At 41.0% G+C, this 16106-nt stretch overlaps 1 protein-coding gene across 4 annotated transcripts in view; it reads right to left on the minus strand.

The window, feature by feature from the left end:
• The window catches only part of smg7 (SMG7 nonsense mediated mRNA decay factor), a 138871-nt gene that overhangs the window by 29966 nt on the left and 92799 nt on the right, over positions 1–16106 (minus strand). For all 4 annotated transcript variants that reach the window (XM_067990465.1, XM_067990467.1, XM_067990464.1 and 1 more), the window contains 3 exons: positions 12536–12655; positions 10259–10685; positions 3311–3455 (listed from right to left, as the gene is read on the minus strand). In XM_067990465.1, the coding sequence (XP_067846566.1) occupies positions 3311–3455; positions 10259–10685; positions 12536–12655 (692 nt within the window). The remainder of the gene's footprint in view (positions 1–3310; positions 3456–10258; positions 10686–12535; positions 12656–16106) is intronic.

A 16106-nucleotide genomic window follows, 5' to 3' on the forward strand; every position in this document is an offset into this window, starting at 1 on the left:
GAAGTAATGGGCTGAGGTATGCAGCAAATGCCAAAATGCATACACGAAGGGACAGAGGGAATTTGGATTACATACGCACGGCAGAGGTGAGAGACATGTCCTGGTCGTATAAAAGGAGACGATATGAAGGAGTCCAAATTAGGCCCAGATGACATTATTTAGACATCCAAACGATTTCCCAACACTTACGCCAGTAGAGTGCCCAGTCATCTACCCACCCATATAAAATGGACATTCAGTGCTGCTATGGGGTTTTTTTTTAAAAGGAAGTATATTCTAAGACCACTATAGAAAGATTTATAACAACTTGCATTTATATAGCGCCTTTGACGTAGTAAAACGTCCCAAGGCACTACACAGGAGCGTTATCAAACAAAATTTGACAGAGCGCCACATAAGGTGGTATTAGGACAGGTGACCAAAAGCTTGGTCAAAGAGGTAGGTTTTAAGAAGCATCTTAAAAGAGGAGGTAGAGGGGTTTAGGGAGGGAATTCCAGAGCTTAGGGCCTAGGCAGCTGAAGGTACAGCCGCCAATGGTGGAGTGATTAAAATCGGGGATGCGCAAGAGGCAAGAATTGGAGGAGCTTAGAGATCTAGGAGGGTTGTAGGGCTGGAGGAGGTTACAGGGGTAGGGAGGGGCAATGCCATGGAGGGATTTGAAAACAGGGATGAGAATTTCAAAATTGAGGCGTTACTGGACTGGGAGCCAATGTTGGTTAGCGAGCACAGGAGTGATGGGAGAATGGGACTTGGTGCGAGATAGGATACGGGCAGCAGAGTTTTGGATGAGCTTAAGTTTATAGAGGGTGGAAGGTGGGAGGCCAGCCAGGAGAGCATTGGAATAGTCGAGTCTAGAGATAACAAAGGCATGGATGAGGGTTTCAGCAGATGAGGTCAGGCAGGGACGGAGATGGGCGCTGTTATGGAGGTGGAAATAGGCAGTCTTGGTGATGGAGCAGATATGTGGTCAGAAGCTCATCTCGGTCAAATAGGACGGCAAGGTTGTGAACGGTTTGGATCAGCCTCAGACAGTGGCTAGAAAGAGGGATGGAGTCAGTGGCTAGGGAATGGAGTTTTCGGCGGGGACCAAAGACAATGGCTTCGGTCTTCCCAATAATTAGTTGGAGGAAATTTTTGCTCATTCAGTACTTGATGTCAGACAAACAATGTGACAAATGAGAGACAGTGGAGGGGTTGAAAGAGGTGGTGGTGAGGTACAGCTGGGTGTCATCAGCAATGGGGAATTGGACATTGTGTTTTCGAATGAGGTTGCCGAGAGGCAGCATGTCGATGAGAAGTAGGAGGAGGCCAAGGATAGATCCTTGGGGGACTCCAAAGGTAACGGTGCAGGAGCGGGAAGAGAATCCATTGCAGGTGATTCTCTGGCTACGACTGGATAGAAAAGAATGGAATCGGGTGAGCGGAGTCCCATCCAGCTGGACGACGGAGGAGAGGCACTGGAGGAGGATGATGTGGTCAACTGTGTCAAAGGCTGTAGACAGGACAAGAAGGATAAAGAGAGATAGTTTACCATAGCATGTTAAGACTATTTCTGTACCTTTATTGCGTTTTGTTTCTAATTAGTCAGTCAGGAAGCGTTGTGCAAAGTTTTCTGGCACAGCCATTTTTATGGTATATCCATGATATTGGGACAATGAATTTAATGGGAATCCCCTTTCTTTATGCTTTTTGGAGGAAGGAGGAGGAGGGATGGAAAACGCAAAGCAGGTCAGGTTGCACTGGCAACATACTGTGCTACCTTTCACCCACATTTACGCAACGATTGCGCAAAACTGGCAACACAGCTCCAGGGCAGCAGACCGCCAAACTTAGTGCGATGCAATCTGTTGTAAAGATACCTGCAGCTGACATGCACCATACAACATGTACTACTAGTAATGGTCAGCAAGGCTCTCTTGCACCTTCCAGGCATTCTGCAGTGTTGTGCTATGGAGAGGGTGCCCAAGTGGAAAGCAGGGCCATCCTCCTTGCACCACCTCCACTTTACCAGCCAAACAGAGTTGGAGTGCTCTGCCACTCCATCACTTGTCACAGATTTGTTTTCCTGCCTTCACATTTATTGTGTCAGGCACTGATTTTGCCAGACACTTTTGTTACCTAACAACTTCTGGAAAAGCTGAAATATAAATTTAAAATATTAGCAGCCATTTAATTAATTTTTCTTTTCAAAAAAGCTAGCCACTTGCCTTTAAATATCATCCCATGTAAGCAGTGGTTTAGGGACTATGCAGTAGAGTTTCTGCCAGATTGCGTAGGCTTTATCAGCACAATCCGGCCGAATCACCGTAAAACATCGTGGAATTTCGTTATACACTGGACGTAAATTCCGTCCAGCGTAATTCGAGTTTCCACGATCTTTTGCGCTGGCTCAAAAATCATTGTGCTAAAGCCGGCCCCTTCCACAAAACTGACCACACCCCCTGATTGAAATAACAAGGATGACGAGTTTCTGCCGATTGTGCCCATCTGTGGCCATTCGAGGAGGGTCTTGAAATTAAGCTAATTTTCTTAGGCGCACAGGCACTAGTACGCACGTTTTAAACGCTTTTACATATTAAAAAATATTTAATTTACTAAAAAACTAACTAGTGCACACCAATGAAACTAGTAAATGGTTCAGTGTAGCTTTCTTAAGTCATTTTCAGTGATTTAAAATCAGGTTACTCACAGGTGGAGGACTAGACACCATTAAAAATGCTTATTTTTTGTGATAAACCCATTTTCAGCTACATTAATAACACTGCACTAGGTTACCACTCAAATACATCTTAAATACATCAATGGATTTTTTTTAAAGAAAAAAAATAAATGATTACACTCTTAAGCTGCCAGATTGCGCTGGTTCATGGAAGATTTTACATTTGTGATTATGTTAATACGTTTAGAGGAAACTCAGATTATAACCTAGCCTGTGCAATTTGCACCCAATTGCCGATTGCGCCCAAAGAGGAAACTCTACCCCTATATGTTTAGGGATTATATGATTTGCCAGATATGGACTGGGAACTTGACCACACTATGTAAATGAAGCTAACTCTGCAAAATCAGGTGGGGTCAACACATTACACACTAATTATTGGGTGAGAGCTAAATAGATAGCTCTGACTGACACCCAATTGAAAAATTCACTCTCAAATCAGTTGCTTATGGTGAATTGTCAACATTCCCTTGGGATCGTTTTAAAACTAAACCAGAAACACTTTGTAGTGCCATTTATAGCTGCACTTCAAGGCTTGAAAGGTCAGTTTTTGCATGTAATGTTTCCAAAATTTAATATACATTTATTCACCTGGCCGGCTAGGAAGAGGAGGAAATGCTCCCGGATGGTGGATGGGGATGAACTGTGAGTTGCTGGTTTGATTTTGTGACTGAGTCACTGGCGTTTTCCTTGCCTCTGATACAGGTGTCTTTCTCAAATCCGACTGAGCTTTTACCTGATAAACACAAGTTGTACATTATAATCCATAATGTCAAACCAAAATATGCTACATCACATTCTGACTCATGTCAATCCTAGCTTATTTATGATAAGGTATTACAACGTTCTAATTTTTCCCAGATTTATCAAATACAAGATAGAGCATGCAAACCTCTAATTCAGCTGCCATAATGACCATAAAGTATGGCACCACAGCCAGTATAAAAGATCATAAAATCTTAACCATTCATTTCCTAATTCATGCCCAAGATTCAGTTTCCTCCATCACCTTGGTGGGGCACTCCAACCCATATGCCCCTACAAATGTCTCTTCTTGATCGACCCACAAGGCACATCTGTAGGTTCCAGAAAGGATCTTTCAATGTCTCCCAAATGAATCTGGTCAAGATCTTGTTTGAAGAGTACAAATGTCAGTGGATACTGGAATACAAATGCAAGTATCCCAGCTGACAAACCATTGCTCTGGCATTGCAGCTATTAGACTGCCCACCTTGAGACTTTTTTTAAGCTGAAGTTCTCTTTTATTGACAGTAATGTCAAATAAATATGCTGTATAACACTTTGCACTGCACAGGTAATAGCACAAAACAAAAGTACAATTAACATCACATCCTTGTATGATCACAAGTATCATACTAAAGCACAGTGAAACTCTGGATCCAAAAGTTGTCCCTTGTTACTTAATTATTCCCATATAGTCAAAACAAAAGCAAAGAACCATCTCTTCCTCACCCAAACCATCCCAATGGCCTCTGTCACTCAAACCAGATGGGGAGAGGAAGATGATGCTTCCTAATGTATCGGACTAGCGAGCAGCTGACAAAGACCCTTGATCCATCTACGGAATCAAATAATATTTTATCCTTCCGAGATAGCAAGATTTCCATGCCACAAACATTCCGAACATTGTCATTCTAAGTTTATAGTAAGGGCAGCATGAACAATGCCAGATTTGCTAAATTATAAGGCATAAGAATCAAAAAAAGTGGTTCCTTAAAAGCTGACCCAAGAAATAGGAGCAGGAGTAGGCTGTACTGCCCCACCATTCAATAAGATCATGGCTGATCATCTACCTCAACTCTACTTTCCTGCCCTTCCCCTTAAACGCATCTATGCTATTTGCCTCAACTACTGTGGTAGCATGTTCCACATTCTTACCACTCTTTGGATAAAGAAGTTTCTCCTGAATTCACTATTGGATTTATTAGTGACCATCTTATATTTATGACCTCTAGTTTTGGACACTTCATAAGTGGAAACATTTTCTCTAAGTCTACCCTATCAAAGCCTTTCATTATCATAAAGACCTCGATAAGGTCACGCTTCAAAGAGAGCCCCAGCTTGTTCAGCCTTTCCTGATAAGGAGATCCTTTCAGTTCTGGTATCATCCATGTGAATCTTTCTTGCACCTTCTCCAATGTCTCTATATCCTTTTTATAATATGAAGACCAGAACAGTGCACAGTTTTCCAAGTGTGGTCTAAACCAAGGTTCCATACAAGTTTAACATAACTTCTCTGCTTTTCAATTCTATCCCTCCAGAAACGAACCCCAGTGCTTGGTTTGCTATTTTTAAGGCCTTATTAACCTGCGTTGCTACTTCTTGTGATTTGTGTATCTGTACCCATAGATCCCTTTGCCCCTCTACCCTATTTAGACTCTCATTTTCCAAGCAGTATGTGGGCTCCTTATTCTTCCTACTAAAATACACCACCTCACACTTACCTATATTGAAATTAATTTGCCATTTACTCAGCCATTTTGCATGTTTAATCTTTCAAAGTTCTCTAGATTCAGGAACTGTCCCACTAGATTGGAAAATTGCACATATCACTCCGCTTTTTAAGAAAGCAGAGAGGGGGAAACCGGGGAATTATAGACCTGTTAGCCTAACATCTGTTGTGGGGAAAATGCTGGAGTCTATAATTAAGGATAGGGTGACTGAACACCTCGAGAATTTTCAGTTAATCAGAGAGAGCCAGCATGGATTTGTGAAAGGTAGGTCGTGCCTGACAAACCTGATTGAATTTTTTGAAGAGGTGACTAAAGTAGTGGACAGGGGATGTCAATGGATGTTATGTATATGGACTTCCAGAAGGCATTTGATAAGGTCCCACATAAGAGACTGTTAGCTAAGATAGAAGCCCATGGAATCGAGGGAAAAGTACGGACTTGGTTAGGAAGTTGGCTGAGCGAAAGGCGACAGAGAGTAGGGATAATGGGAAGGTACTCACATTGGCAGGATGTGAGTAGTGGAGTCCCGCAGGGATCTGACTTGGGGCCTCAATTATTCACAATATTTATTAACGACTTAGATGAAGGCATAGAAAGTCTCATATCTAAGTTTGCCGATGACACAAAGATTGGTGGTATTGTAAGCAGTGTAGATGAAAACATAAAATTACAAAGCGATATTGATAGATTAGGTGAATGGGCAAAACTGTGGCAAATGGAATTCAATGTAGACAAATGTGAGGTCATCCACTTTGGATCAAAAAAGGATAGAACAGGGTACTTTCTAAATGGTAAAAAGTTAAAAACAGTGGATGACCAAAGGGACTTAGGGGTTCAGATACATTGATCATTGAAGTGTCATGAACAGGTGCAGAAAATAATCAAGGCGGCAAATGGAATGCTGCCCTTTATATCTAGAGGACTAGAGTACAAGGGGGCAGAAGTTATGCTGCAGCTATACAAAACCCTGGTTGGACTGCACCTGGAGTACTGTGAGCAGTTCTGGGCACCGCACCATCGGAAGGACATATTGGCCTTGGAGGGAGTGCAGCGTAGGTTTACTAGAATGATACCCGGACTTCAAGGGTTGTTACGAGGCAAGATTACACAAATTGGTGTTGTTTTCTCTAGAGTTTCGAAGGTTAAGGGGTGATCTGATCGAAGTTTATAAGATATTAAGGGGAACAGAAAGGGTGGATAGAGAGAAACTATTTCCGCTGGTTGGGGATTTTAGGAGTAGGGGGCACAGTCTAAAAATTAGAGCCAGACCTTACAGGAGTAAGATTAGAAAACATTTCTACACACAAAGGGTTGTAGAAGTTTGGAACCTTCTTCCGCAAACGGCAATATATACTAACTCAATTGCTAAATTTAAATCTGAGATAGATAGCTTTTTGGCAACCAAAGGTATTAAGGGATATGGGCCAAAGGCAGGTATATGGAGTTAGATCACAGATCAGCCATGATCTTATCAAATGGCAGAGCAGGCACGAGGGGCTGAATGGCCTACTCCTGTTCCTATGTTCCTATGTTTATTAATGTCTTCTTGTATATTGTCACATTCTTCCTTTGTGTTAACTATACCCCCCAAATTTGGTGTTGTCCGCAAATTTTGAAATTGTACTTCTGATTTCCAAGTCCAAATCATTAATGTAAATAGTGAACAACAGTTGTCACCGATCCCTGTGGAACACCACTTCCCACCTTTAGCCATGATGTGGAGATGCTGGTGATGGACTGGGGTGTACAAATGTAAGGAATCTTACAACACCAGGTTATAGTCCAACAGTTTTATTTGAAAAGCACAAGCTTTCGGAGGCTTTCTCCTTCGAAGGAGAAAGCCTCCGAAAGCTTGTGATTTTCAAATAAAACTGTTGGACTATAACCTGGTGTTGTAAGATTCCTTACATTTGTACACCTTTAGCCAGTCCGAGTAACTACCCTTAACCCCTACTCTCAGTTTTCTGTTTTGTAGCCAGCTTGCTATCCACTCTGTGATTTGTCCCCTGACTCCATATGCTCTGACCGTAGTCACGAGTCTACTATGTCGTACCCTATCGAAAGCCTTTTGAAAATCCAAATATATTACACCTATTGCATTACCCTTGTCTATTCTTTGTTACTTCTTCAAAGAATTCAATAAGGTTGATCAAGCATGACTTTCCATTTTGGAATCCGTGCTGGCTACTCTGTTATATTTTCGCTTTCTCGATGTTTTTCTATTACATCTTCGAGTAAAGATTCCATTATCTTTCCTACCACCCACGTTAAGCTAACTGGTCTATAGTTCCCTGGACTTATTCTATCTCCCTGTCTAAATCTGGGAACCACATCAGCTGTCCGTCAGTCCTCTGGCAATATACAGATGCTGTAATTTAGATGAGACATTAAACCAAGTTCCCATCTGCCTGCTCAGGTGGATGTTAAAATCCTAAAATTCCTTTCTTCCTATAGCATTATTCAACGAAGAGTAGAGTTCTCCTGGCCAACATTTTTCCTTCAACCAATATCACCAAAAGAATTTATTCCATGTGAAGGGTTTTGAGACATCTTCAGTGGCAAGGTACTATATAAAAGAATGTTTTGTTCTTTCTTATCCCATTTAGCTGTTTTCAAAGAGCCGGAAATTAACACTGACTCACTACACTGAGGCAGTGAATTTGTGACGATAAGTGTGTGATTCCTCTGCAGGAAGCTCTTCAGCGTAAAGGTTTACTTTCTACAGTGTGATAGCTCAATTGTTTTCATTGCGTTTTCTCAGTTTTTAGTACTGCATATTAAGTTTGTGCTGTGCAGTTACCCATGTTCTAAACACCCGTTCAGTTGGGAAATAGGACACGGTGTCCAATGATTCCTTCACAACTATTGAACCCAATGCTGATCCTTATTTACATTCATATTAGTAAAATGGATCTTCAGAAGCAATGAAATGTTTGCTGAATTGTCAACATTCCTCTTGTTCCTGCCCAAAGTAACTCATGTCAAGGAAGGGTAACTGTTTCATGGGCAGCACTCCTTAAATCTCCACCAAATGGTCTATCTCCAGAGTGTGGATCCCAATGGTGAGGGTGAGGGGGAACAGGGTACACAAGAGGCCAAGTATGAGGAACAGAGTGTTCAGGGGAGCAGAGGTTGTAGCAGTGGAGGATGTTAGAAATAAGGAATGGGAAGGCCCAGGAGAGATTTAAACACACGGAGGCGAATTTTAAATTTGAGGCGTTGAGAACAGGGGTCAATGTAGGTCAGTGAGAATTGGAGTGTCAGGTGAGCAAAATAGGATACGGGCAGCAGAGTTTTGGATGAGCTGAAGTTTATAAAGGATGGAAAGTCAGCCTGGTAGGTTGAAGTAAATTATATCAGGTGACGACGAAGGCATGGATAAGGCTTTTCAGCAGATAGAGCATAAGGTGTTAGGAGTACATAGTCTTTGTGATGCAGAAGATATTAGGTTGAAAGCTCAGCTCAGTGTTGAATAGAACGCCAAGGTTGCAAACAGTTTGGTTCAACGCGAGACGGGGGATGGAATCACTGGCAAAAATACAGGGTTTGTGGTGAGGGCTGAAGATAATGGCTTTGGTTTAACTGGAAGAAATTGCGGCTCATCCAAGATCGGAAGTTGGACAAGCAGTCAGACAACAAAGATGCAGTAGAAGTGCTGGAGAAGTAGAGCAAGGTGTCACATCAGCCTTTTAGGGGGAAAGTATATTCCACTCAAATGACCAAAACTCTTAAATGGTAATAGTGTTTTGATCATTTCTTGTCTTTTTTATTCTTCACAACTCTTCAGAGCAGACTTTTTATGTAAGAGTCTCCCTCCTGTAATATGAAGTTCTACTCCAGTGTTAATATTGGGGACAGTACTCATTCATGATGTAATAAGGGAATGGGGTGGGGGGGTGGGGAGTAGAGAAATTCTACATAGAACAACAGCTTCAAACCAGCAGTTCTGAAGCACAATATGGAAATAGCAAAGTTACTGACTCAGATATCCTTCAACTTAGTGCAATATATTCCCCTTGTCTCTTTTCCTGCCCTCTTAAGTTACAGCATCGAGTACCAAATCTTTTAGGCTTCAGTAAGGCTTATCAGAATCGAAAGTGGGTAAAAGAAAAAGCTTCCTACGGGCAGTAACATTAGCTAGCAAAACAGAACAGTCTCAAAATTTAGCATTTATTGAAACCAGCAATTTGTACCAATACTTGTGAAACTTAATTTAAAGTTTCATTTTAAATCAATTTTCAACTCTATCTCCATCATCGTCATGATGATCCATTTCTCTATAAAAGTAATCAAAACTAAAAAACACAAAAAACAAAAGCATACATCAAGGACTCAATTTTGAAATGGTGGTGGGTTGGCAGCGACGGGGTGAAGTTGTGCATGGCAAACCTGAATAAACAAACCTTACCGTTTCCGATGCAATCGGATCATAATTGGTGATTAACGTGCTCTCCGGGTTTCACGCCTGGCAGCCAGCCTGGTTGACATTTGAGCACGATTTGAGCACATAATCTAGGCTGACACTTCAGTACAGTACTGAGGGAGTGCTGCACTGTCAGGGGTGCCATCTTTTGAATGAGAGGTCAAACCAAAGTCCTATCTGCCCTCTCAAGTGGATATAAAAGATCCCAATCACACTATTCTGGGCCAACATTTATCCCTCAACCACAAAAATCTGATTATCTGGTCACTTATCTCATTTGCTGTTTGCAGGGCCTTGCTGTGCACAAATTGGCTGCTATGCTTGTCTAGAAAGCAATGTCTGCACTTCAGAAGTAATTAATTGACTGCAAAGTACTTTAAGACGCCCTAAGGTTGTGAAAAGCGCTGTATAAATCTAAGTTCTTTCTTTCTAATATGCTTAAATGTTTCTCTTACAAAATAGTCCAGTTAAACAAGATCATCCATGTGCCTCAGTGCAGAACTGTTTTTGGTTTTCACCTCACATCCCATGTGCTGCCTATGAACTTTCAAAGCATATTTAAGTGCAATCATTTTGTAAATGGAAGATCTGATTTCCATCACAAGAAGCCATATATTTCAAATCTAGGAAGTGGCTCCCTACCTGCACTGCCACATTCTGTTTCCGTGCATGTTCCAGGTTCTTCTCCTGATTGTTTTTCTTTGGTTCAGTCTTTCTCTTATTGCTGTCTCTTTTTACATCCATTTTGTTTGCAATATCATTTCCTTTGTTATAGTCCCATCTTTCCTTCATGCATTCTTTCTGATGGTGATTCCGATTCTGTTCTCGTGGTTTAATATTCTCTTTGAAGGTAACCAGTTTCTCGCCACTTTCTGAACTGTTACTCTGAGTCTTGCCTGAGGACAAGACAGACTTTAGACCCTGACCAATTTCAATGCTACTAGGTTCTGAAAAGGGAGGTTCCAGCAGGATCAGGCCATCCTTTGTCTCAGAAGAATCTTCATTAACCAGTTCTGGGATGTCAGTTACAAACAGTAGTTTTCCTTCTTCATTTTTGCTCTGGATAAGTCTGAGAAAGTAAAATAAATTGTGAGCAAATACTTGTATAGAACCTGCTTAAGGGGGCTAAAAGGGTTAAATTATGAGGCCAGGTTGCATAAACTAAGTTTGTATTCCCTGGAGTATAGAAGATTAAGGGGTAATCTAATTGAAGTGTTTAAGATGATTAAAGGATTTGATAGGGTAGATAGAGAGAAACTATTTCCTCTGGTGGTGGAGTCCAAAACTAGGGGGCATAACCTTGTTTGAGAGCTAGGCCGTTCTGAGGTGATGTCAGGAAGCTCTTCTTCACACAAAGGGAAGTAGAAATCGTGATCTCACTTCCTCCAAAAAGCTATTGAGGCTAGGTCAATTGAAAATTTAAAAACTGAAATAGTTTTTTTTTTAGGTAGAGTATTAAGGGTTATGGTTCCAAGGCATGTGGTTGGTAGATGAGGTACAGATCAGCCATGATCTAATTGAATGGCGGAACAGGTTAGAGGGGCTGAATGGCCTACTCCTGTTTCTATGTTTAGCAAAAGTATTTTATAGTCATTTATGTACTCAATAAAATTCACTGAAACTTTGAATAAATCTTTAAACATTGAAACCCTAACTTGTAGATTTTAGACACATTTAAGCAATTAAATAAATTTGATTTCCCACTGCAGCTGCACTATAAACCCCTTTAAGTGAAAGCAAGAGTAGTTAAGTACCCCAGGGACAACCAGATTTGAACAGTTTGTTAGAAGTACTGAAAACATTAGTGGTAGCCTACAATCTTCCAATTGTTCGCTTCTTACACTGAATTTCTTTGCTGAGGATTAGATGAGGATTTTGTGCCAAGTTGGGCCCCATGTTGTCTTTATCTGAAAGATCTGAGCTTCAACATTCAAGGAGGAGGGGCAGCCATTTAGACATGAGCTGGCCACACCTTACCCTTCTGCTGAATCTGGAAGGCACTTCACTATTTAAAGAAGACTGTGAGGTGGCGAGAAACAAAAGAACCTATGTGGTGGTATATGCAACCTTCTTAAAAGGGAAGTGCCCCAAAGTGATTTTGTCCACAGAATGACAGATAATATTCTATTGTATGTGAAGGTTGAACCAATGTGGAGCTGTCCGAGCTCCAGTGCTTCACTGCAGCACTAATTGGGAAAATAAAAATCTACATTCAATTTCACAGCACCAATAAAAAAAAGTCAAAGCATCTGGTTTTAATATAAATACCATTTCATGCCCAAGTCTCTCTCTCAGTCACAAATATTGTTATAACATACAATTTTGATGTTACAATTTGTGAACACAATCGTTTACTGCTTGGCCATCCAGCATAAAATTCTGAGGTGTGACTTTTACGATGATACAACCTACATTCAATTGCATTTTTTTCAGTTTTCTCCCCCCTCCCATCTTGCAGGCACGCAATTCCATCACCCTCTAATACCTCGGCCTAGTGAGAGCCTAGACAGAGAATACTAGAAGGGGCTTTGACTGCGACAAGCCCAATACTGTCCTTGACCAATGTCCACAGACATGCAATTTCAGCAGGGGTTGCTGGATAGCGATCAGGATCAGCAAACTTAAATCTGGGCACTGAGGCCAATTGTAGACACCTCAAAGAGACCAGATAACTCAATGCAAAGAAATCAAACTAAGGACCTTCCTGGTCATAAGACACCATTGGATAAACTTGCTGAGTCATCAGGGAGCAGCTATTGTCTATTTTCTGAAAATACTAAAAAGAAATTAAAAAGTTAAAATACAATTGATTTCAATCTTTCCTCACTTATAGCCACTTTCAGCCGATCTAAGCAGTAGACATTTAATTTGTCCAGAAGTACAGTGACTTTTATACCCTTTTTTTCAGTTACAGTATACCTGGAATGATTTTCTGCTATCCACTTTCCCAAAGCTAGTAATCGCTGATGGCGTGTCCTTAGTTGCTGCCCTTCCTTGTCTCCCACTATTCCTTGGTGCCCTCTCGAGAAATCCAGATTTCTTTACAACAATGAAAGTGTAAAGATATCAACATACAGAGCATCTTAAACAGGTTCATTACATAGAACAGAAACAAAGTAAAAAAAAATCCTCACAGTAACACAAGCAATAAAAGTTAACCCAATCAGATAGCTCCAGCAAATGGAGAAAATTTAGAAGAAAATAATCTCTTAAAATCATACAAAGAAACAAGATGGGTGTGACCTAACTTTGGGGTCCTATCTCTCGCCCCATTTTTAATTAAAAAGATTGAATTTTAAGGCCTCTATAAAGTCAGAAGAGCATTACAACACAGTAGTCCAAAAGGGTGAGGTACAAGTAGAGAGATACAGGTACAGGAAGAGGTATGTGTGACTGACAGTCAGCAGGAAGGAATCCTGTGGGGAGGATAGCCAGAATGCTAACCAAGGCACCATGGAGCTGGAGGTAGTCCAAGAGTGAGGGGGTGGGACACCAACAGAATAGAGAGGTTGTAGTTCTAGGGGGATTTGATAATTAGGGGAATACAAAGTTTCCTCTGCAGCCATGATAGTGTGTCCAGGAGGGTCTGTTGCCTACCCGGTGCCAGGATAAGGGATATTTAAAATCGGCTAAAAGGGAACTTAGAAAGGGAGGGGGAAGAACCAGATGTTGTGATCCATGTCGGATCAACAACATAAGAACAGGGAGGAGGTCCTGCTTAGGCGTTAAACTAAAAAGCAGGACCTAGAGGGTGGTAATCTCCAAATTACAACCCGAGCAATGTGCTCATTGGCAAGGGACAATCAGATCTGGAAAGTAAAAGCATGACTGAAGGACTGGTTTGCAAAGAAGGGGTCCCTTTTCATAGGACGCAGGCACCATAAAAACAAAAGAAATAGGAATAGGCCATACAGCCTCTCGAGCCTGCTCCGCCATTCAATAAGATAATGGCTGATCTTCTACCTCAACTCCACTTTCCTGCCTTATCCCCATCTCTCTTGATCCCTTAGTGTCCAAAAATCTATCATTCTGCCTTGGTTACACTCAATGGCTGAGCATTCATAGCCCTCTGGGGTAGAGAATTCTAAACATTCACAAACCTCTGAAGAAATTTTTCCTCATCTTAGTCGTAAATGGCTGACCCCTTATCTTAAGACTATGATCTCTAGTTCTAGACTCTCCAGCCAGGGGAAACAGCCCCTCAGCATCTATCCTGTCAAGCCCTCTAAAAATTTTATACATTTCAATGAGATCACCTCTCATTCTTCTAAACTCCAGAGAATATAGGCCCATTTTACTCAAGCTCTCCTCATAGAACAAACCTTTCACCCCAGGAATCAATCTAGTGAATCTTTGTTGCACCCTCTAAGGCAAGTATATCCTTCCTTAGGTAAGATGACCAAAACTGTATACAGTACCCCAGGTGTGGTCTCACCAGAGCCCTATATGATTGCAGCAAGACCCCCTTGCAATAAAGGCTAACGTACCATTTGTCGTCTTAATTGCTTGCTGTACCGCCATGTTAATTTTCTGTGATTCGTGTACAAGGACACCCAAATCCCTCTGAACACCAACATTTCTTAGTCTCACCTTTTAAAAAATATTCTGCTTTTCTATTCTTCCTACCAAAGTGGATAATCTCACATTTCCCCATATTATACTCCATCTTCCACCTTCTCGCCCACTCACTTAACCGGTCTATATCCCTTTGCAGTCTTTTTGCGCCTCCTCACAGCTTACTTTCCCACCTACATTACACTTGCTCCTCTCTAAGTCATTGCTATAGATTGTAAACACCTGAGGACCAAGAACTGATCCTTGCGGCACCCCACTAGTTACAATCTGCCAATCCGTTAACCAATCCTCAAATCGTGCTAATATAGTATTCCCAATCCTGAGCCCTAATTTGTGTAACAACCTCTTGTGTGGCACCTTATCGAATGCCTTTTGAAAATCCAAACATACTACATCCACTGGTTCCCTCATATCTATCTGCTAGTTACACCCTCAAAAAACCCTAATAGATTGGTCAAACACGATTTCCCTTTCATAAAACTGTGTTGACTCTGCCTAATCATATGATTTCCTAAGTGCCCCGTTACTACGTCCTTAATAATAGATTCTAGCATTTTCCCTACTTCTGACGTCAGGCCATCTGGCCTATAGTTCCCTGTTTTCTCTCTTCCCTCCTTTCTTGAATAGCTACATTTGCTACCTTCCAATCCAGGGGAACCGTTCTACCAGAATTCCCTAGATTCTAGATCAAAACCAATGCATCCACTATCTCTGCAGCCACCTCTTTTAAAACCTAGGACGTAGTCCAGGGGATTTGTCAGCTTTTAGTCCCATTAATTTCTCCAGTACTTTTTCTTTACTAATCTTAATTACTTTAAGTTCCTCTCTATTTCTGGTATGTTTTTTGTGTCTTCTACTGTGAAGACGGATACAAAATATTTGTTTAACATCTCTGCCATTTCCTCATTCCCCATTATAATTTTTCCTGTCTTGCCTACAAGGGACCCACGTTTACATTCACTAATCTCTTCCTTTTTATGTACTTGTAGAAGCTCTTACAATCTGTTTTTATATTGCTTTTCAATTTCTCCCTCTATCAATTTCTTGGTCATCCTTTGCTGATTTCAAAAACCCTCCCAATCCTCAGGCTTATTACTCTTTTTGGCAACACTGCAGGCCTGAGACAGGAAAGAGCCATACCCCTGGGACAGGCTGCACCTGAAGCCAGCAGGGATCAATGTCCTAGCAGAAAGGATAAACAGGACTGTAGAAAGGAGTTTAAACCAATAAAGAGGGGGAGGGTGTGGTTGGAAAAATTAATAACCTAAAGATAAAAAAAGAGGGGATAAGAGAAAAGGTCAGAGAAGATAAAGATAATATAATCTTTTCTGTTCCTGAGTATTTATAAGAGGTAATAATAAAATACCTGTTAAAAATAATGTAAAGAATCTTACAACACCAGGTTATAGTCCAACAATTTTATTTGAAAATAAAATTGTTGGACTATAACCTGGTGTTGTAAGATTCTTTACATTTGTCAACCCCAGTCCATCACCGGCATCTCCACATCATGTTAAAAATAAAGTAGGATCGATGAAAAATAAAACCATATTAAATTGCCTGTACAGCAAGGTGCAGAGCATCAGCAATCAAAAGTGTGATAGGTCAAAAAGTGAGAGAAATAAACCAAATGGGTAGGGTGGGGAGTTACCCAAACAAGGACTATGTACACAAATGCACATAGCATAAGAAACAAAACAAATTAGAACAAAATCAGCTTAAAGGATATGATTAAGTAGCCATTAGAGAGATTTGGCTGCAAGCTGGGCATGATTGTGAGCTATATATTCCAGGCTATAGAATCTTCAGAAAGGACAGGGAAATTGATGAAGGAGTAGTAGCAAAATTGATAAAGACAAAATCACAGCAGTGGAAAGAAAAGATATCAATGAGGATGAACAGGCAGAGGATACAG

The sequence above is a fragment of the Heptranchias perlo genome, chromosome 9 (assembly GCF_035084215.1).
Source record: "Heptranchias perlo isolate sHepPer1 chromosome 9, sHepPer1.hap1, whole genome shotgun sequence".
NCBI lineage: Eukaryota > Metazoa > Chordata > Chondrichthyes > Hexanchiformes > Hexanchidae > Heptranchias > Heptranchias perlo.